The sequence below is a fragment of the Garra rufa genome, chromosome 24, assembly GCF_049309525.1.
Source record: "Garra rufa chromosome 24, GarRuf1.0, whole genome shotgun sequence".
Lineage (NCBI taxonomy): Eukaryota > Metazoa > Chordata > Actinopteri > Cypriniformes > Cyprinidae > Garra > Garra rufa.
This window is the reverse complement of record NC_133384.1, coordinates 24,541,813-24,562,320: the sequence shown is the minus strand read 5'-3', so window position 1 is coordinate 24,562,320 and position 20,508 is coordinate 24,541,813. Positions and strand designations below refer to the sequence as shown.

Below are 20,508 nucleotides of genomic sequence, written 5' to 3'. Positions count from 1 at the left end.
CATCATTACAAATAATTTTATTAGGTCTACATTTCATTCGGAGACCTTATATGTGCACTTTGATTTCTACACATTTACAGCTATAGGATGATGCCCATTTGTTTATTCATAATCTATTTTACAGTACTGCTCTAAATGTTTATTGCTGTACAGACCAAAAGTTTGGACACACCTTGGACACACCTTTTCTTTATTTTCATGATATGAACATTGTAGATTCACACTGAAGGCATCAAAACTATGAATTAACACATGTGGAATTATATACATAACAAAAAAGTGTGAAACAACTGAAAATATGTCATATTCTAGGTTCTTCAAAGTAGCCACCTTTTGCTTTGATTACTGCTTTGCACACTCTTGGCATTCTCTTGATGAGCTTCAAGAGGTAGTCACCTGAAATGGTTTTCACTTCACAGGTGTGCCCTGTCAGGTTTAATAAGTGGGATTTCTTGCCTTATAAATGGGGTTGGGACCATCAGTTGTGTTGTGCAGAAGTATATATAGTATATATAAAATTAAATATTTTATAGAATTAAATATAATTCCACATGTGTTAATTCATAGTTTTGATGCATGACTACAATTTTCATAGTCATGAAAATAAAGAAAACTCTTTGAATGAGAAGGTGTGTCCAAACTTTTGGTCTGTACTGTATGTTGTGCTTTGTGTTTCCTAAAATATTAATAGTCGGCAAAACTGCCGCTAAATATAGAGGCAATAACAGCGGTTATGGAATGTAATTATGACTTGACAGATTAAACAATTTAATCCATCTTTTTGTGCGTATAGGTTTAGGAGCAGAGCTCTTGTACTATGATGAATGAAGTGCTGAATCATCAGCTGAGGGATTTCAGCCTCATCCAGGGGTTGGTGCCTCTGACCTCTAAAGGTGCATCATTGTGAAAGATGTGGTTGCACAAATCCTCCATTGGGGGCTCTGGATCAGAGGTTGCAAACTGTGCTGCTGCTTCTACTTCCTTACGAATCTCAGCATCAATGTCCTGTCATGGTTGCAACAACATAATATGGTGATAAACTAGTTGTTGTTGTTAACCCTTTGTTATTCATCAAGTATCTGGTTTGCATCATGTACCTTTATCTCTTCCAGGCTAGCCATGTTGTTACTAATCATACGGTCCTTCAGCATAGTGATGGGGTCACTCTTACTGCGAACTTCTTGAATCTCCTCACGTGTGCGATAACTAAGAAGAGAAAAGCACTGAAAATACAGCGAATTGGGAGCTCAGTGAAATTATGCACGGACTACCTAAAACTAAAGAGGAAAGACTGATTATGGAGGCTATAGCAGATGAGAACAGGGTTTTAAATGAACTGAGGAAGGGAGAGCGCCTGCCACAGGGGGAAGGTTGAAGGTCAACCTCACCTGACCCCAGGATCACTCATGCTGTGGCCATGGTAACGATATGTCTGGAGCTCCATTAGTATGGGACCCTGAAGAGCACAGGGCAAACATTTGCCCACCAGTCATAGAACGGATCATGTTTAGAACGGATCATGTTTGTTTACAAAACTAGCTCGTGCTTAAAAGAAAAGTTCCTCCAAAATGAAAATTTGCTGTAAATTTAATCACCCTTAATGCATACAAGATGTAAATTATTTTGATTGATTTAGATTTGGAAAAATTAAGCATTACATTACTTGCTCACTAATAGATCTGAATGGGTGCCGTCAGAATGAAAGTTCAAACAGCTGATAAAAACATCACAGTAATCCACAAGTAATCTACACGACTGCAGTCCATCAAAAAGATGTGCATTTGTAAGAAATTTCAAGAATTTCAAACAGCCTCTGGCTGAAATACAAATCCTCTATCCTTAATATTGCTTTCTCCAGTGTAAAAGTCATCTGAATCAGGAGAAAAATATGCACAGATTAAGCAAAAAGGAAAAACAGTCCAAATCAATTTTAACAAATATGTTGATGTAAGAGGACTTTTTCACTGGAGGAAACTGTTATTATGGATTATTGTGGTATTTTGACCAAAATGTTAAAGTTAACACATCTTAATGATGCATTTATTTATTAAAAACATGCAGCTTTTCACTTCACAAAACATTAAATGATGGACTGGAGTTGTGTGGATTACTTGTAGATTATTGTGATGTTTTTATCAACTGTTTGGACTCTTATTCTGACGGCACCCATTCACTTTAGATGATCCATTGGTGAGCAAGACATGTAAGGAATCTGTTCCAATGAAATTAACCAATTCATCTAGATCTTGGATGACCTCAGATTAGCACAATTTTCAGCAGCTGTTCATTTTTGGGTGAACCATTCTTCTAAATCTATAACCTCTCTTTAAGTTGTTAAACAATTAAAATATGTGACCCTGGACCACAAAACCAGTCAAAAAGGTCAATTTTTTTTTAAATTGAGATTTATACATTATCTAAATACTAAATAAATGAGCTTTCCAATGATGAATAGTTTGTTAGCATATGACAATATTTGGCCGAGATACAACTATTTGAAAACCTAGAGTCTAAGGGTGTAAAAAAAATCTAAATATTGAGAAAATCGCCTTTAAAGTTGTCCAAATGAAGTTCTTAGCAATGCATATTACTAATCAAAAAATAAGTTTTGATATATTTATGGTAGGAAATTTACAAAATATCTTCATGGAACATGATCTTTACTTAATATCCTAATGATTTTTGGCATAAAAGAAAAATCGATAATACCTGTGCTACTTATGACTGGTTTTGTATGACTTGCTAATCTTTTACCTTTCCAGATCTGCAATAGTCTGCTGCAAACTTGGTTGCCTCTCTCACACCGAGAACATCCATACCATCCACCTAGAGAAAACAAAGAAACGGGCTTGACTTATTTGCTCACATGTGCCTTTTATGTACGTCTGTATAAATTTGCATGCATGGGTGAACAGCAAAAGAAGGTGAGGTAGCTAGAAAAACAAAAAAGACAGTTACCCTCAAACCAGGAATGTAGTCTCCTCTCTTGTAATAATCTGTACTGGCTGAGGCCCGTTCCACCGAAGTCCCCATGCCATATTTATTATTCTCACAAATGAAAATACAGGGGAGTTTCCACAAAGCTGCCATGTTAAAGGACTCAAAGATCTGGCCCTGATAAAAAGATTAATCAGATAAGACATATTTTGCAACAGCAGATCGCACGCAAACCTGTGAACACATGGCAGAAAAGTTGCTCTCACCTGATTAGCAGCTCCGTCCCCGTACAGAGTGACGCAAACCTCTTTCTTACCCTGATACTGGCATGCCAGAGCCACACCTGCCCCGAGAGGAACCTTCAAAACAGGGAAATTGTTAAAGAATTGAGATTTATAAATGCCTGATGTTATATTCTTGTAAGCCATGATTCATCTCACCTGGGCACCAACAATACCATTCCCACCGTAGAAATTCTTGGCATACATGTGCATAGAGCCACCCTTGCCTTTGGCAACACCACCCCTTCGACCTGAAATGGATTGTAAACATGTTGCATATGTATATTTGTAGCCAACAATACTTTACCAAAAATCATTAGGATATTAAGAAAAGATCATATTCCATGAAGATATTTTGTAAATTTCCTACTGTAAATATATCAAAACTTAATTTTTGATTAGTAATATGCATTGCCAAGAACTTAATTTGGACAACTTTACAGGGGATTTTCTAAGTAATTTGATTTTTTGTACCCTCAGATTCCAGATATTTAAATAGTTGTATCTTAGTAGTAAGTTGTATAGTTGTATCTTGTAGCTAAATATTGTCCTCTCCAAAGCTCTCTAATTCAGTTTTATGAAGAAAGTCCTTACCTGTGAGCTCTGCCATGATTTTGTTCACAGACACACCTCTGGTGTAGGTGTAACCATGAGCCCTGTATGCTGTGATCAGGTGATCTGTGGGATTGATACCAGCCTCAATGCCTACAGCACAGGCCTCCTGAATGGCAGGAGATAGATAAATCATTTCACAGTGGCTGTGTGTAAACAGCAATTATAGACTGCAAGGAATTTAGTTTAGTCTTACCTGGCCATCATAAAGATGGCAGAATCCTCGTATGATCTTCTGCTTGTAGAGCTGATCGGCCTTCAGCTCCATGCGTCTCATGGTCTGCATAGTGCGGTAATACCTAAGTCCTTCCTCTCTGGTGAGCACCGTCTGCACCGAAGGGCCTTCATCCAAACGGTGAAGGTCGCATCTCTGAAATTGTACAAGCTCTTGAATGAGCTCAATTGTTTGTGCACACTTTTAAACTAATGTGAGAACTTTACCTTGATGTCAAAGCTGGCTTGAGGCGTCAAGTCAGCAAAAGAACGTGCTGATACCACCACTCTGGTGCCCTGGAGAAGATTGGAGTGCATTAATAAACTAATCATTTGAAACAGAAATACTGTAAATGCATTTAACTTGAGAAGAACTGACTAAATGTTGAAGGCCAATGTACACTACAAGTCAAAAGTTTTTGAACCATATGATACTCACCAAGGCTGCATTTATCTGATCCCAAATACAGCAAAAGCAGTGATATTGTGACATATTTTTACTATTTGAAATAACTGCTTTCTATTTGAATATATTATAAAATGTAAGTTATTCCTGTGATCAAAGCTAAATTTTCAGCATCATTACTCCAGTCACATTTGCTGTTCAAATCTTATATAGTTTTAGAAATTATTCATCAAGGATGCTTTAAATTGATTAAAAAGGATGATAAATACATTTATAATGTTACAAAAAATGTTCTGAACTTTTTATTCATCAAAGAAACCTTAAAAAATTCTACTCAGCTGTTTTCAACATAAAAAAAATAATAATAATAAATGTTATTCAGAATATTAGAATTATTTCTGAGGGATCATGTGACTGGAGTAATGATGCTAAAAAATTAGTTTTCAAAATCAGGAGTAAATTACATTTTAAAATATATTCAAATAGAAAACAGTTATTTTAAATAGTAAAAATATATATTTTTAAATTACTGTTTTTCCTGTACTTTGGATCAAATAAATGCTGGCTTGGTGAGCAGAAGAGATTTCTAAAAAAAACATTAAAAATCTTACTGTTCAAAAACATTTGAAAGGTAGTGTACCTACAACAAACACACTAACCTTACATAAAAAAAAAGAAATTAATATTTTTATTCAGCAAGGATTTAATTGATCAAAGTGGTGCCCTGGAGAAGAGTGGAGTGCATTAATAAACTATGAAAAATCATTTAAAACAGAAATACTGGCACAATGCATTTAACTTGAGAAGAATTGACTAAATGTTGAAGGTCAATGTACACTACCAGTCAAAAGTTTTTGAACCATACGATACAAACAATTCTCTTCTGCTCACCAGGGCTGCATTTATTTGATCCCAAATACAGCAAAAGCAGTAATATTGTGACATATTTTTACTATTTGAAATAACTGCTTTCTATTTGAATATATTTTAAAATGTAAGTTATTCCTGTGATCAAAGCTAAATTTTCAGCATCATTACTCCAGTCACATGATCTTTCAGAAAACATTTTATTATGCTGATTTGCTGTTCAAATCATATATATTTAGCTATAGAAATTATTTAGCAAGGATGCTTTAAATTGATCAAAAAGGATGATAAATACATTTATTATGTTACAAAAAATGTCTATTTCAGATAAATGCTGTTCTTCTAAACTTTTTATTCATCAAAGAAACCTGAAAAAATGTAATTCTACTCATCTGTTTTCAACATAATAATAATAATAAATGTTATTCAGAATATTAGAATGATTTCTGAAGGATCATGTGACTGGAGTAATGATGCTAAAAATTTAGTTTTAAAATCAGGAATAAATTACATTTTAAAATATATTCAAATAGAAAACAGTTATTTTAAATAGTAATTAAGTAGTTAATGAAGTAATTAAATAGTCCTTCTAGTAATTAAATTACTGTTTTCCTGTAATTTGGATCAAATAAATGCTGGCTTGGTGAGCAGAAGAGACTTAAAAAACATTAAAAATCTTACTGTTCAAAAACTTTTGAAAGGTAGTGTACCTAAAACAAACACATTAACCTTACATTTAAAAAAAAAAGAAATTAATATTTTTATTTAGCAAGGATTTAATTGATCAAAGTGGCAATATAGACATTTAAATTAAAACAAAAATACATATTACAAATAAATTGTTAACTTTTTGTTTATTAAAAATATTTCAAGCACAACTCTTCAACAATACTAATAAGAAATGTTTTTTTAACATCAAATCAGCATATTAGAATGATTTCTGAAGGATCATGTGACTGAAGACTGAGTAATAGATGTTTTGACTTTACAGAAATAAATTCCATTTTAAAACATTTCAAACAAAACATAGTTATTTTAAATTGTAAAAAAACAAAACAAAACTATATTTGGTTGGTCAAATTATAATAACTAAGATAGACCAGTTACATTCTTTAAAATCTGTAATCGTAATTTCTTAAATGAGCTATAGACCAAAACAATAACTTTATAAACATAAATATTCAAATAAAAAGTACTATTTTTAAAAATGATTCAATTATTATTAACTAACTAATACTAGGGTGGTTGAGCTGGTGTTGCTGGATCATATAAAGAAGTTAATTGAGTGTTAAGTGCGAGTCCGAACCCTAATATCTTACCTCAGACACTGTTTGGGCACCCTAAAAAACAAGCAGAAAGATAGAAACCATTAATGGGGATATGCAATGCTATATTTAAAACTGTGTATTTTATTTAAAATAAAAAAAGAAAGATAAAAAGTAAAAATAGCAATGTATACGGACTGTGAAAAGCTAAAAATAACCTATTATATTATATTTAACACACAACAGCGTGACCGAATCAGGGCAGATTAGACTTTAATCAAATCTGATCGGTTCAGTGGCTATTTAATTTACAGTAAGCATGACTCTGCATTTACGGTACACCATCTACAAGGTCGATGAGACTACAGAGATCTAGTTTAGCCTCGTAAATCTTTTAATGCCTCTAAGCTAAACAGAGCTTGAATTTTTCAGTGCTCTGTCTCATTTACAGCAAACAGACATACATTATGATACCTACATTCATTTTGGCACCGCCTTTAAGTGCGTTTGCTATCACTGTCAGCATGTTCTGCATGCTCCAAAAGCCCAGCCTGAGTGTGCAGGAGTGTTTTAGGAGGATAAACCCCACATAGTGAGCTGAAGCCAGAAACACTCACACTAGCTCAGCATGGCTGAGGATTTGACTACACTCTGTTTCAAGAATTAAAGTTCAGATTAACTGTGCACAACAACAGAAACAATAATAAAAATGTTTAAATAAATATTTAAGTAATACATAAATTTTAAGTCATATTACGCATGTTTTTGGTATAATTATTTTTTTATTTCTATTTTAAAATAAATGAATGAATAAAATATAATACATCAAATAAAATGAATAAATGAATAAATAAATAAATACAATTATTTTAAATATGATAAATGAATAAATAAAATATAATACATATAAAATAAAATAGAATGAATGAATGAATGAATAAATAAAGCAAGTACTCAGGGAACAGTCTGACTGATTTACATTTTAATATTTTTACATGTCTTATAACATAAACGAATATGAACAAATCTATTTGAGGTTTGCAAATTAAGTTTTTGATGTCTATGTTATTCTGTTAGCAATAACAGGACTTTTATTTTGATGACTTGTGAAGAACGTCATTTACGGTCATGTTATTTTCGTAAAAAATATAACAGTGCCACCAAGCGGTAAAGAGCAATTATAGCAGAATGTTGTCTTTTCATGGATATATTTTTATTTCTCATTTTCGCCCACATCATGTTTATATATATATATATATATATGTATATATATATATATATATATATATATATATATATATATATATATATATATTTGTAAAATGTATGATTTAATTTTTAAAATAATGTAAAATAATATAATAATATGTATGAAATAACCACATTTTCCCCCAAAGTACAACTGTTAAATTACAAATTAATAGATTTATATTTTATATTATGATATTGTGCTATATAATTATACTTAAAAAGTATTTGGTACCACTTCTAAATAAGATTTTTTTTTCCCCCATGGTCATGGAAATGTATAATTTTATCACTTTTTGACACATTTTGCCTGCTTTTTTTTTCCGTGTACAGATTTTATTATTCAAAAATCAAAAGATAAAAGTAAACAATTAGTAAATAAATATTCAAACCTAATATTTCTTTAAGGTATTGTTTGCCTTTAAATTGAAAACAAATGCTTATTTACATAAAATGTATGCTAAATTTAGCTCTCAGAAGCATTTATTTTAATATAATTTAAATATTATCCTTTTTCAATAAGACAACAATAAACTAAATATTTTTATTTTTTCCAAAGTATAACTGTGACGTTACAAATTAATACGTTTAAATCTTATATAATGTCTTATATTATGATATTGTGATATTTATACTTATCCATATATAATGTCACACATAAAATGAAGATATATATATATATTTTAATGTATTTGGCACTACTTCTAAATAATATTAATATTTAAAAAAAATTGTTTTTCTATCTGTATTTTTAGCCTATGAATTTTTTGTTTCTCCATGTATTCTTAAGTTTTATTATTCAAAAATCAACTTAACAGTATTGTTAAACTTAGCCTTTAAATTGAAAACAAAGGCTTATTTACATAATATGTATGCTAAATTTAGCTAATAGAAGTAACAGATTATTTAACTATTGTCCTTTATGATAAGACAATAAAGAACAAAATATTTATATTTTTTTCCAAACTAAAACTGTTACATTACAAATTAATAAGTTTATATCTTTTAAAAAATATATTTGGTACTACTTCTAAATAATATTGATATTTAAAAATATATGTTTTTTCGTTTTTCTATCCGTATTTTTAGCCTGTTAATTTTTTGTTTCTCCGTGTATTATTAAGTTTTATTATTCAAAAATCACCTTAATATTGCTTTACGGTATTGTTGAGCTTTACCTTTAAATTAAAACAAAAACAAAGGCTTACTTACATAACATGTATGCTTAGCTAAAAAGATTATTTAAATAATGTCCTTTATGAGATAAGACCTAAGTCATAAGGGAAATACCCGAATAAAACATTTTCAAAGCTGGGCATGATGTGATCCTTAATAAATATACACAAATCTAACCAAAAACAAGACGAAAGAAACCACTTTGTAAACCATAAAAAATGCACAAATAATACAATACCACAATATCACAATTAAAGATAGTAATCGCAAAAGCAATATTTTGCACTGTATGAAAAAGCAGGCTCATGTCTCCTGTTTTACGTCAGCGGCGGAAGGTCAGCGCTCAAACGGAAGTGAGAGTCAGAGCCCGTCCGCCATTGTGGAGCAGAGCAGGGGTAATATTCTCTCCAGACGTTACACAGAGTGTGAATGTTTCGGACTAACTTAAACACATCACACAGCAACCAACCATCCCTAGCCGTTTGACATTCGCTGTCAGTGCCGCTCGAAAGGACCGCTGCCGACCGTTTGAAACCGGGCGAGGAGATCAACGCCTGAGAAATACGCTGTGATTATAGGGCAACCCGGGGAGAGGAAAAATAACGTGAACCCGCAGCGGTGGCAGGAGAGACCGTGGACTGTCATAACAGCGATCAGCTCAGGCTCCCGGAGGATGTCTGCGACAACTGTCGATCAGGTTCGCCAGACGGACGCGTTTCCGTCTATATAAACTATATAAACATGATGGTGCATGTACAGGTAGTGGCTGTGTCTTAAAACCTAGTGAGCTGCCTACCTAGACAGCATTATTGGCGCGCTTGGACGGAATAAACAATTTTACAGTAAGGCTCTTCATTGGGTTGTAAAACGCATCCAACGTCAATCATAGTCGAGTCGCTTTTCCACAAACTGAGAGTCTTGGATATTTGTTAGCTGTTCCTGCTAGGCCAAATCATTGTATTCATGTTCTGTTCATTATGATATAATGTTCATTGTTTGTTTTTTGTCTTTTTGTCACTGTTTGCTCACTGTGAACGCAAAATTAGAGACCTAAAGGACAAGGAAATAAAGGTACGTGATGAAAAGACTCGTTTACTGTCTACTTTTAAAAGGACAGTTCACTCAAAAATTAAGTTCTGTCATATTCCCTCACTCTCATGTTTATAAACCTGTGTAACTTTCTTCTGTTGAACAGAAATTTAGAGACTTAACATTCACTTTCATTATATTTTTCTCAATGCCATATAAATGAATGGTGATTGAGGTGGTCATTCAGCCAAAAAAAGAAAAAAGAAAAACCTGTGGATGAGAAATGAAATGTCATTTTGTGTGAACTGTCTCTTTAAGGGTGTTTGGTTTATGCATGTGTTTCTCACTGTCTCACTTGTGTGCATTTATAAATAGTCACTCCTTCTGTGAACCATATTTTATGTAGTAGACTAGTCTTGATGTTAATCTAGCTCTCTATGTGACTTCATATTGCTGACATTGACCGATGATGTTGTTCTTGCTTAGACAATCATTTCCAAATGTAATTTACTTTTGCTGTGACTCATTATGGTGAATTGAACTAAGTAAAAGTAACTGACACACTGTCTGTCTGTCTGTCTGTCTTTGGTATAATTTTGCTTAGTGCAAAACGGTTCGATGCATCAGAAGGATGCTGTAAATGATGATGACTTTGACAATTACCTGAGCAGCCAGACAAATCAGGTGAGTTTTTATCCTTATACTCTCATATTAGTTGTCAGTATTCAGATGATATTGTTATAGAAGTCTCTTAAACTCAGCAAAGTTGCATTTATTGATTAAAAATACATTTTATATATTTAAATATTATTAGAATTTATTCAGAAATCCATCTAATATGCTGATTTGGTGCTTAAGACACATTTATTATTGTTGAAATCAGTTGTGCTGTTGAATATTTTTGTGGAAATTGGGATTTTTTTTCAAGATTCTTTAATCAATTGAAATTTTGAAAGAGCACCATATTAAAAAGAGAAATCCTTTGTCCCATTATAAATGTTAATTGATCAATTTAATGCATCCTTGGTGAATAAACATATTAAATTCTTAAAGGCAACTAAACTAAAATATGTAGTAGAAAACCTATGAAAGATTTAGGTTATTTTCGAAATCCACATAATTTTATGCATATTTTGGACTGTGGGGGAGGGGGGGGTGCCATTTTTTTTGATTACATAGAACGGGTTGCACTCTGTCAGCTACTGTCACTACCTTTTTACTGCAACACAACTCGGAATACACAACTTGGAAATAAAATATAGATACAATGCCACATTGTGCAGCTTTTGGTTAAAATTTTCAGTCAAAGGGCAACAAGAGAAGCGATGTAAGTCTTCACTGCTTTCCTAGCGATAAGAAGAAGAGAAAAAAATTGGAAGATGCCTGTGGATGAATATAACTTCCTAAAGACCTGCATCTTTGTTCTCTCCACTTCAGCCTTGATGCCTTTGAGGCTTTTAGTAGACCACATCTCCTGAAAGAGCTTACAAATGATGTAGACATGCCGACTCTTTTCATGACACCGCAGCCACTGAAGGACTTTCTCAGCGTGGATTTCACTCAATGTCCTGGTGCGTTTAGCTTCTTTGTGGGGAAAATCGATGGTATGGAATTTGGTTTGAGTCTACATATATATCCATTGCCACCTGTAAGCTTTTTCAGTAGCTGTGGTCATCGTATAAGTATTTTATTTTCCAAGTTGTGTTGCAGTAAAAATAGGGTAGCTCCGTGCCAGTAGCTCACAGAGTGCAACCGTTCTATGTGATCAAAATAATGGTGCCCCACATAGTCCAAAATATGTATATAAAATGACATGGATTTTTTGAATAACATAAATCTTTCATTTTTCTACTACATATTTCAGTAAGAAACATCATTTACGTGATATTTTAAACTATACAAGTCTTAATACCTAGGGTTTCCTTAAAAAATACTTTGTGGACAATTTTGTTTATCACGCTGTTTTCACCTATTATGCTTTTGTCATATCTTTATTTAGTCATTGGTTTGTTACATCATCATTACTGACTTGTGTTTAATTACCCCCTACAGAGTAATAGCTACCCACCAATGTCTGATCCCTACATGCCTAGCTATTATGCTCCCTCTATCGGATTCCCTTACTCTTTGGGAGAGGCTGCTTGGTCCACCGCTGGAGATCCGCCTATGCCGTACCTGACCACGTATGGACAGATGAGCAATGGTGAGCATCACTTCATTCCCGATGGAGTCTTCAGCCAGCCTGGTGCTTTAGGCAACACGCCCCCTTTTCTCAGCCAACACGGATTTAACTTCTTTCCTGGAAATGCAGACTTTTCCACCTGGGGCACCAGTGGTTCTCAGGGACAGTCTACACAGAGTTCAGCATACAGCAGCAGTTATGGATATCCCCCGAGCTCATTGGGCCGGGCCATTGCTGATGGACAGGCCGGATTTGGCAGTGACACGCAACTTAGTAAAGTTCCAGGGCTCAGTAGTATTGATCAGGGAATGGCCGGGCTCAAGCTCGGCTCCGACATGTCGGCCGTTACGAAAACGGTCGGGTCTCCTTTAGGTGGGACAGCGGGGATGAGTAGCATGGCTGCCAACAGCATGCCACCCGTCAGCTCCTCCGCACCAAAACCCACTTCGTGGGCTGCCATAGCAAGAAAACCGGCGAAACCTCAGCCCAAGCTGAAGACAAAGCCAAACATGGGTTTGGGAGGCGGTGCCGCGATTCCTCCCCCGCCGATAAAACATAACATGAACATTGGGACCTGGGATGACAAAGGCTCAATCACCAAACCCCCTCTTGCGCAGCAGATGCTGCCACCGCAACCCATGGTGCAGCAGCAACTCTTGGCTCAACCTCAGGCCATGCTGCAGAGTCCATTGCCCCCTCAACCCCAGCACCAACACCACCAACACCAACACCAACACCAGCAGCTCCAGCTACAATCTCCCCAGCACCCTCAGCAGCTGCCCCCAGGTCCTCCCCACCCTCACCATCACTCACAACCAGGTCCTCCGCAGGCCCTGCACCCACCTCAGGCGCAGAACCCCCCACTCCAAAACCGCTGGGTGGCTCCGAGGAACCGAGGAACCACATTTAACCAGAACAGCGGCGTGGAGAACTTTGGCCTTGGGACAGGAGTCCCCATGAGCTCGTCGCCTTCTTCCAGTGAGGTTCACCCTGTGCTGGAGAAGCTCAAGGCCCTCAACAATTACAACCCCAAAGACTTTGACTGGAACTTGAAAAACGGACGGGTCTTTATTATCAAGAGCTACTCGGAGGACGACATCCACCGTTCCATCAAGTACTCGATCTGGTGCAGCACTGAGCACGGAAACAAGCGCCTGGACGGCGCCTACCGCTCGCTCGGTGCCAAAGGTCCACTGTACCTGCTCTTTAGTGTCAACGGCAGCGGACACTTCTGCGGCGTGGCTGAGATGAAGTCAACCGTGGACTATAACGCCTACGCCGGCGTCTGGTCCCAGGATAAGTGGAAGGGCAAGTTTGAGGTGAAATGGATCTTTGTTAAGGATGTGCCCAATAACCAACTGCGGCACATTCGCTTAGAAAACAATGACAACAAGCCTGTCACCAACTCCAGGGACACTCAGGAAGTGCCCCTAGAGAAGGCAAAGCAAGTGCTAAAAATTATTGCGACTTTCAAGCATACCACCTCAATCTTTGACGATTTTGCACATTACGAAAAGCGGCAGGAGGAAGAGGAAGCCATGCGAAGGGTAAGCGCAGCTTTCTGCCACTCTTCACAATAGCAGAAAGCAGGCACTGCACATTTAGATCTCGCAGACATTGTTACGTTTTAGTGCTGTCAGCATGTCCATCCATTTCCAAAAGTAGAATTTTTTAGAAGTCTTTTTGTGCTTCAGAAATAGGCAGCAGCAAGACAAAAACAGTGCAGTCAGTCATAATTAGAAATGAAACGTTTGATCTGCTTACTCAGTACATCATCACTGGTGCTCACGTAATAAGTTGTCTGTGTTATTGCTCAACACGGCTTGCACATAACACATTTCCCTTACATTTCAGTTAGGTATTGTGAAATAAATGGTTCTTTAAAAAAAAAAAGAAAAAGTCTCTGACTATTTATTGACAAAACGCTGGCGTCGAGCTGTGACGCCAATCAGGGTCTCTGCTCAAACAGCAGGCAGATGTCCCATTAATAGATTGGACTTACATCATTTCCTGTCCAACCAACACAAATAATTGATGTCTGTGCCCGTTACCTCGGCACCAGCTGCTTTTTACCCTTGTATGTTAGTTATGAAAACAGCAGTTAGATCAGATTTCACATGATTTGTCAGGTCAGACCTTTGAAGATGTATTGTGTCTTGCATCTAAACAAATAGTCATTTGGAAGAGTGTTGGAAATTGTTTGGCACTAGAAGGTTGTATACCTACACTAAACTCATTGACCCAACTTACTCGGGTCTCCCAAACTTGTGATGGTTTACGTGTTGATAACCATTGCAATGTTTTGCCGTCTCGTGCCTGTGTAGAATAAACAAATGAATGCCAGCAGTTTTTTAGTTTTAGATATTTTGACCAAACCCACCAGAAATGTTTTAATTGTCCGGCAATTGTTAATAAAAATCAGCTGAACAGAGTTCTGTGTTTTATGCGTGTTAAGCTGCTGCTTTTACTCCTGTGAATAACCAAATTGTGAATTGACTGAATTTAGTTGCTGCATGTATATGGCCTGTAATATGCAGCACTGCAACTCTATTGGCCTTGTTACATCAGCATGTCATTTGTGTTCAGCTGATTGAGTATTTGTCACTTACACAATATATGTGCATCATTACGTAACCCACTTTAAGATGAACTTGTTAGTCAAAAACATAAATGGAAAAATTGCAATCAAAATGGCGCTTGGTCTAATCAAGGTGTCTTGTTGTACTTGGACAAATTTAGCTTTTTTTCGTGAGAGATTATCAAACCTCAGATTAAGGTTTTCTCCAACCTCATTTTCTTTCTATTTCATTACCTTGCCAATCATGTGTAGATTGCCAAAGCCATAATAAAATCAACTATTTAAATTAAAAAGGTCTCCAAGGCCTCTGGTTTAATTTGCTTTATTGCTTTATTTAATCTAATGCAGTGGTCTTAATCTGTGACATAAAGCAGTGTATATAAAATAAATGTGTTGTATTGAAAATTTATATATAGCATGGCACTGTGCATTCATAAATTTGTGATGCTTTACTTCGGTTATGTATTTTATTATCATGAGAAATGTCAAGCATTTAAACATAATGAGCTAATGAATTATAATATATTCTGTCAGTCTCCATCATTTAATGTTTTGTTCTAAAACTGCATCCATCTAATCAAGTTGTGTTCCAAATTTGAGGTTAAGATTAAAAAAAAAAAAAAAAAGCTTTTAGTAAGAGTTTGTTTGGGTGCAGTACCTTATGTTTCCACTAAATGAAATGCATGGCAAATGCCAAAACCTTTACCAAGTTACATACTATTCAAACAAAGTAAAAAAAAAAAAAAAAAATTTAATATAAATATAATATAAAATACAAAATGTGACCCTGGACCACAAAACCAGTCATAAGTAGCACGGGTATATTTGTAGCAATAACCAAAAATGCATTGTATGCGTCAGAATTATCACATTTTTCTTTTAGGCCAAAAATCATTAGGATAAATTGCCTACTGTAAATATATCAAAACTTAATTTTTGATTAGTAATATGCATAAACGTATTGTCCTATCCTAACAAACCATACACCAATAGAAAGCTTATTTATTCTGATTTATGCTATTCATGCTTATGACTGGTTTTGTGATCCAGGATCACAAATGGGAATGTTTACACTCGAAAATGACCGAGCAGCATGAGACGGTTAAACCCAAAATAAATAAATTAATAAAGTTCACCCAAAAATGAAAATTTGCTGAATTGTACTCACCCTCAGGCGTCAGGCCATCCAAAATGTAAATGAGTTTGTTTCTATTGGAACAGATTTGGAGGAATTTAGCATTACATTGGTTTCTCACCAATGGATCCTCTGCAGTGAATGGGTGCCGTCAGAATGAGTGTTTAAACAACTGATAAAAACATTACAATAATCCACACAACAGTGAAAAGGAAAGCAAAAAGCTTGTTTGTAATAAAAAAAAAAAAATCTTTCCTTAAGACGTTTTTTTAACTTTAAATAATTGTTTCTGGCTAAAATACAATTGATGATTACTAAAAAGTACTGAAGTAGTTTTGTCTGAATCAGGAAAAAAATATGCACATATATATACATCCCAAAACTATTGTAAACAAAAATGTCAGTGGATTTTGATGTGAGAGGACAGCAGGGGACATTTTCACTGGAGAAAGTGAAAAAGTTTTAATTTAAAAACCTAAGTTCAGCAACTGCCTTAAAATGTTAAGTTAAATCAGCTTAAAACTACAAGTCATTTTAATTTATCACAATAAAAATGAGTTGATTTAACTTGTGAGTTGAAATGACTTAAAATTTTAAGTTAAATCAACTTAAGTTTTTAAGTTGAAACTGGTAAAAACTGATGGATTTGTTTCTAGCAAACATTCAGCTTTTCACTTCACGTTAGTTGTTTTTTTCACTTCAGATGTTAATGAACTGGAGTTGTGTGGGGTTTTGTGATGGTTTTGATCATCTGTTTATACTGTCATTCTGACGACACCCATTCACTGCAGAAGATCCATTGGTGAGCAAGTGATGTAATGCAGAATTTTTCCAAATCTGTTCTGATAAAGAAACAAACTCGTCTACATCTTGGATGGTCTCAGGTGGGGACCATTTGAAGCCAAATTTTCAATTTTGAGTGAACTGTCCCTGTTTCTCAGCTTTGTCAAGATAAGAACACAGTCCTTTGAGGGAAATGACACTGGACACTACCATTGTGGTCCTAGACCTCATACTGACACCTGTTACTGTGTTTGAGCATCATGCAAAACACATTTATTGTAGAAATACCCTGTTCACAAGAATAATTGTAATGCATGATGAATTCTCCAATCCAATAACTCCAGAAGAGGTTACTGAGAGGAAATGAGTAGTATTCATATAAAATCTATCATGTGGGACAACCACCCTAATGTAGCATAAAATGGCTTTTATGTAACCGAGGTCTTCATCTCCCATAAACATTTGTCAAAAATATTACTCACTTCTTTTAAAATGACTTTAAAGGTGAAAAGTTTTACTCTCTGCATGTCAGAGAGATCTAATCAGCCTCATACTGTTCGGAAACCACTGGCTGTATCAGCAGTTCAGATACTCAACCGCAAAACTTATTTTAACAGTTACATGCATCAGTATCGCAAGCAGTTTTTGGATCTGCATCTCCAGTACTTTAACATTTAAAACTTTTTTGAACTTAGAAAGACTCTCAAAATTGCTTACCCGGTGACCCCCAAAGAACCTTTCAGTAAACAGTTCTTAAAAGAACCATTTTGAAGAACATTTTAAAAATCTAAAGAACCTTTTCTGCATTTGAAAGTTTCCATGGATGTTCAAGGTTCTTCATGGAACCATCGATACCAATAAAGAACCTTTATTTTTAAGTGTAAAATTAGTTTACGCCTAAACAAGAGCCAAAAGAGTTTTTAAAGACACTTCCATTACTGTTAGTTAAAACAAACTAGCTTAGTAAAAGATCTTTTTAATGCCTCCATGTTCCCTTTAATCATCTAATTTTGTCTCTTTTCTCTTTTTCTCTTTCTTTGCAGGAGCGAAATAGAAATAAACAGTAGGTTTACAGAGATCTCCTTGGTAGAATGTCAAAACTAATGATGTAGAACCTTAAATATTGTGTAACCTCAGAGGAAGAATGGGGTTCTGCCGTATTTTTTTTCTGCTGAAAACGATGTTCTTAAATCACGACAGTGGACTTCTCTGCGTCAACTTCTGATGGATCTGCCCTTACGCTCAAGTCTCGCACGAAACGGAAAGAAAATCACTCACGTAAACTGTATCTTAAAGCACTTTCAGCCCTTCTAAAAGCTTCTACCAGTACCCTTAACTATCATTGGACATCTGTTTGGTATTAACTGACTAACCAGTGTAGTTGGTTCTGAGGATTTCAATTGTATTTGTAGGCTTATTGTTTTGTCTTTCTGTAAATCATTAAAATTTTAGCGCTCGATAAATTTGAGCACACTCAGAGGAGATGAGAATTATGTATCCAAGGAAGGAGAAAATCTTTACTTGAATTTACGTGAAGCTGTAAAAAACGTAACTGAGGCACAGAAACCCAAGTCAGAATAATCACGTCCCATATTGTAGTCTGCCTCCAGAGTAGCCCTTTCACCTTTGTGTATCAGCATCTATTTCTGTGTACCAAATGAGAGTTTTCGCAGCCAATGCACTTTTTTCTGTATGTTTTTTGTTTGGTTATTTTTTCCTGCAATCCTGTCATTCAAAAGTGCATTTGTCATAGGAGAAACCTGCTCAGAAATATGCCATAAGTTCCTCTGAAGTTCATCATCCCCAGACGTAACCAGGCCTGGTGTTCAAGAGAACCTCTTTAACGCTTTTGTTGGACTGATCAGGATTCTAATCTGCTGCTAATCAGGATTCAGTCCGAATTGCCGAAGCTCAGTGAGAACGTGACGGTTTTCTCCTATAGGTGACTCACTAGCTAAAATAAACATTATCCATGTTTAGCGATGCCACGTTTCGAGTTTTTCCTTTCAGAATGTCCTAGACATATTGTCTAAATTCGTATTGCATGAGAACTTTGGGTTTTGCCGTTTGCAACTATATACTGAGCATTATTCTGAGGCCATGCAAATGAAACAATCTATTTAGGTCTTGATTATATTGATTGACTGAATGAATGATTAAAGTAGTATTGTTGCTATGGCCTGACGTTACAGGATACCGGTGTCTTGAGATCACACTCCCCCCCCCCCCCCCCCTTAAGACTTGATCTTCTCAAACATCTGTAAGTAATGCAAAGTAATTACAGTCTTTGCTATTTCCTGTTTGCTCAGTGGAAGCTGCCTTTTTCACAGATGACTTTAGGCTGTTCTTGCTTCATGAGGTTGTGGGTAAGAAGAACTGGACCCAGTGATGGAATCTGGGTTCACGTTCTATGGTTGAAATTAGTGGGATGATGACACTGCTGCAAAAAGAGACGCCTTCCGTTCCCTTTCCTCTGTGTGCTTCGGTTTAAGGCCATGTTTGTATAGGTTACTGTAAATCAATGCTTCTTAATGATGCTGATGCTAACTGAGGTATGATGTGATTAATTAATCTGATTTGAAAAATAAATATAGATTTATGGAAATGGATTCTGAAGATTGTCTTGACTGCAGCAGGTTTGGTTTTGTATATCGCTTGGAAGCACCACCAGATCTAATTTTGGTAACACTTTACAATAAGGTTAATATACATTAGTTAACATGAACTAAGAATGAACAATACTTCTACAGCATTTATTAATCTTAGTTAATAGTCATTTCAGCATTTAATAATGCATTATTAAAATCAAAAGTTGTGTTTGTTAACCTTAGCACTGTGAACATACACAACGAATATGAACAAAAATGAATAAATAGTGTAACAAATATTGTTCATTATTCGTTGATGTTAGTTCATATTAACTAATGTTACATTCACTTGTAAAGTTGTAAGAAACTTGCTTTGAAAATGCATTTTGCAAGTGCCAATATTTAACTTTTAAGGAAAACAAAACGAATGTAAATATTCTGAAATATGATTCTAAATCTCATCCAGTTATAACCCAAGTCTGAATGCAAAATACTCATATGCGTTCGTTTGAAATTAACTTTAAACATTCCTCGTGATTGTGGCCTATTTTACTCGGAGTTTTTGTTTAATCAATCATCCATTAGGTGGCGCTATTGCCCAATCTATATCAGTTCTAGTGGCTGAAGCGCTATAGCAAGTCTTGTGCTGTAAAAGACTATTTGGTTCTTTTTCCCCCTTAAATCCCTCACTTTCCTAAGCAATCTGAAATCTTTATTGAGATAAAAAGATATAAATAGGCTATAAAAACTTAACTGTGCCAAGGTCAGAAATTAATCTGGTATCTGGGCAAACAAACAAATAAAACAGAAAAATATTAGGCTATGTAAAAAACGAAAATACATAATGCCTAATGCCTCTGTGGTGAGGGAGGATCACTCAAATTTCTTTACACTTCTACATTATTATTAATATAATTTATATTAGTATATTTGGAGTGTTTTTAATGTCCAAAATCATTAGGATATTAAAAAAGGATCATGTTCCGTGAAGATATTTTGTAAGTTTCCTACCATAAATAAATCAAAACTTAATTTTTGATTAGTAATATGCTTTGTTAAGAACTTTATTTGGACAACGTTAAAGGCGGTTTTCTCAATATTTAGATTTTTTTGCACCCTCAGATTCCAGATTTTCAAATAGTTGTATCTCAGCCAAATATTGTCCTATCCTAGCAAACCATACCAACGGAAAGCTTATTTATTTAGCC

The 20,508-nt window shown here is 35.1% G+C and overlaps 2 protein-coding genes across 4 annotated transcripts; one reads left to right on the top strand and one right to left on the bottom strand.

The window, feature by feature from the left end:
- Window positions 1–7,190, bottom strand: pdha1b (pyruvate dehydrogenase E1 subunit alpha 1b). Of its 2 annotated transcripts, none has more exons than XM_073830749.1 (12): window positions 7,060–7,190; window positions 6,636–6,656; window positions 4,272–4,340; window positions 4,027–4,200; window positions 3,813–3,939; window positions 3,378–3,469; window positions 3,204–3,296; window positions 2,959–3,114; window positions 2,755–2,826; window positions 1,389–1,456; window positions 1,098–1,206; window positions 1–1,005 (listed from the first exon to the last, which is right to left on the bottom strand). In XM_073830749.1, the coding sequence occupies exons 1-12, from the start codon at window positions 7,114–7,116 to the stop codon at window positions 841–843; spliced, it is 1,203 nt and encodes a 400-aa protein (XP_073686850.1). In that variant the 5' UTR covers window positions 7,117–7,190; the 3' UTR covers window positions 1–840. The 2 variants fall into 2 exon arrangements, with proteins under 2 accessions (XP_073686850.1, XP_073686852.1); XM_073830751.1 differs by having other exon boundaries at window positions 868–1,005; window positions 1,098–1,223.
- Window positions 7,191–9,373: 2,183 nt separating this feature from the next.
- Window positions 9,374–19,321, top strand: ythdf3 (YTH N6-methyladenosine RNA binding protein F3). 2 transcript variants are annotated; one of them, XM_073830889.1, is made up of 5 exons: window positions 9,374–9,702; window positions 10,052–10,076; window positions 10,639–10,718; window positions 12,087–13,763; window positions 17,756–19,321. In XM_073830889.1, exons 1-5 carry the CDS (start codon window positions 9,679–9,681, stop codon window positions 17,777–17,779), a joined length of 1,830 nt encoding a protein of 609 aa, XP_073686990.1. In that variant the 5' UTR covers window positions 9,374–9,678; the 3' UTR covers window positions 17,780–19,321. The 2 variants fall into 2 exon arrangements, with proteins under 2 accessions (XP_073686990.1, XP_073686989.1); XM_073830888.1 differs by lacking the exon at window positions 17,756–19,321 and having other exon boundaries at window positions 12,087–14,647.
- Window positions 19,322–20,508: the final 1,187 nt, after the last annotated feature.

What these genes read in the sequence shown, in the direction of transcription:
- pdha1b (XM_073830749.1), bottom strand. Translation starts at nt 7,116, where the DNA reads ATGCAGAACATGCTGACAGTGATAGCAAACGCACTTAAAGGCGGTGCC. An exon ending in AAGGCGGTGCCAAAATGAAT is followed by an intron (nt 6,657 to 7,059) that starts GTAGGTATCATA and finishes CTTGTTTTTTAG; the next exon opens with GGTGCCCAAACAGTGTCTGA. An exon ending in ATGGTATTGTTGGTGCCCAG is followed by an intron (nt 3,297 to 3,377) that starts GTGAGATGAATC and finishes CCTGTTTTGAAG; the next exon opens with GTTCCTCTCGGGGCAGGTGT.
- ythdf3 (XM_073830888.1), top strand. Translation starts at nt 9,679, where the DNA reads ATGTCTGCGACAACTGTCGATCAG. An exon ending in CTGCGACAACTGTCGATCAG is followed by an intron (nt 9,703 to 10,051) that starts GTTCGCCAGACG and finishes ACGCAAAATTAG; the next exon opens with AGACCTAAAGGACAAGGAAA. An exon ending in TAAAGGACAAGGAAATAAAG is followed by an intron (nt 10,077 to 10,638) that starts GTACGTGATGAA and finishes AATTTTGCTTAG; the next exon opens with TGCAAAACGGTTCGATGCAT.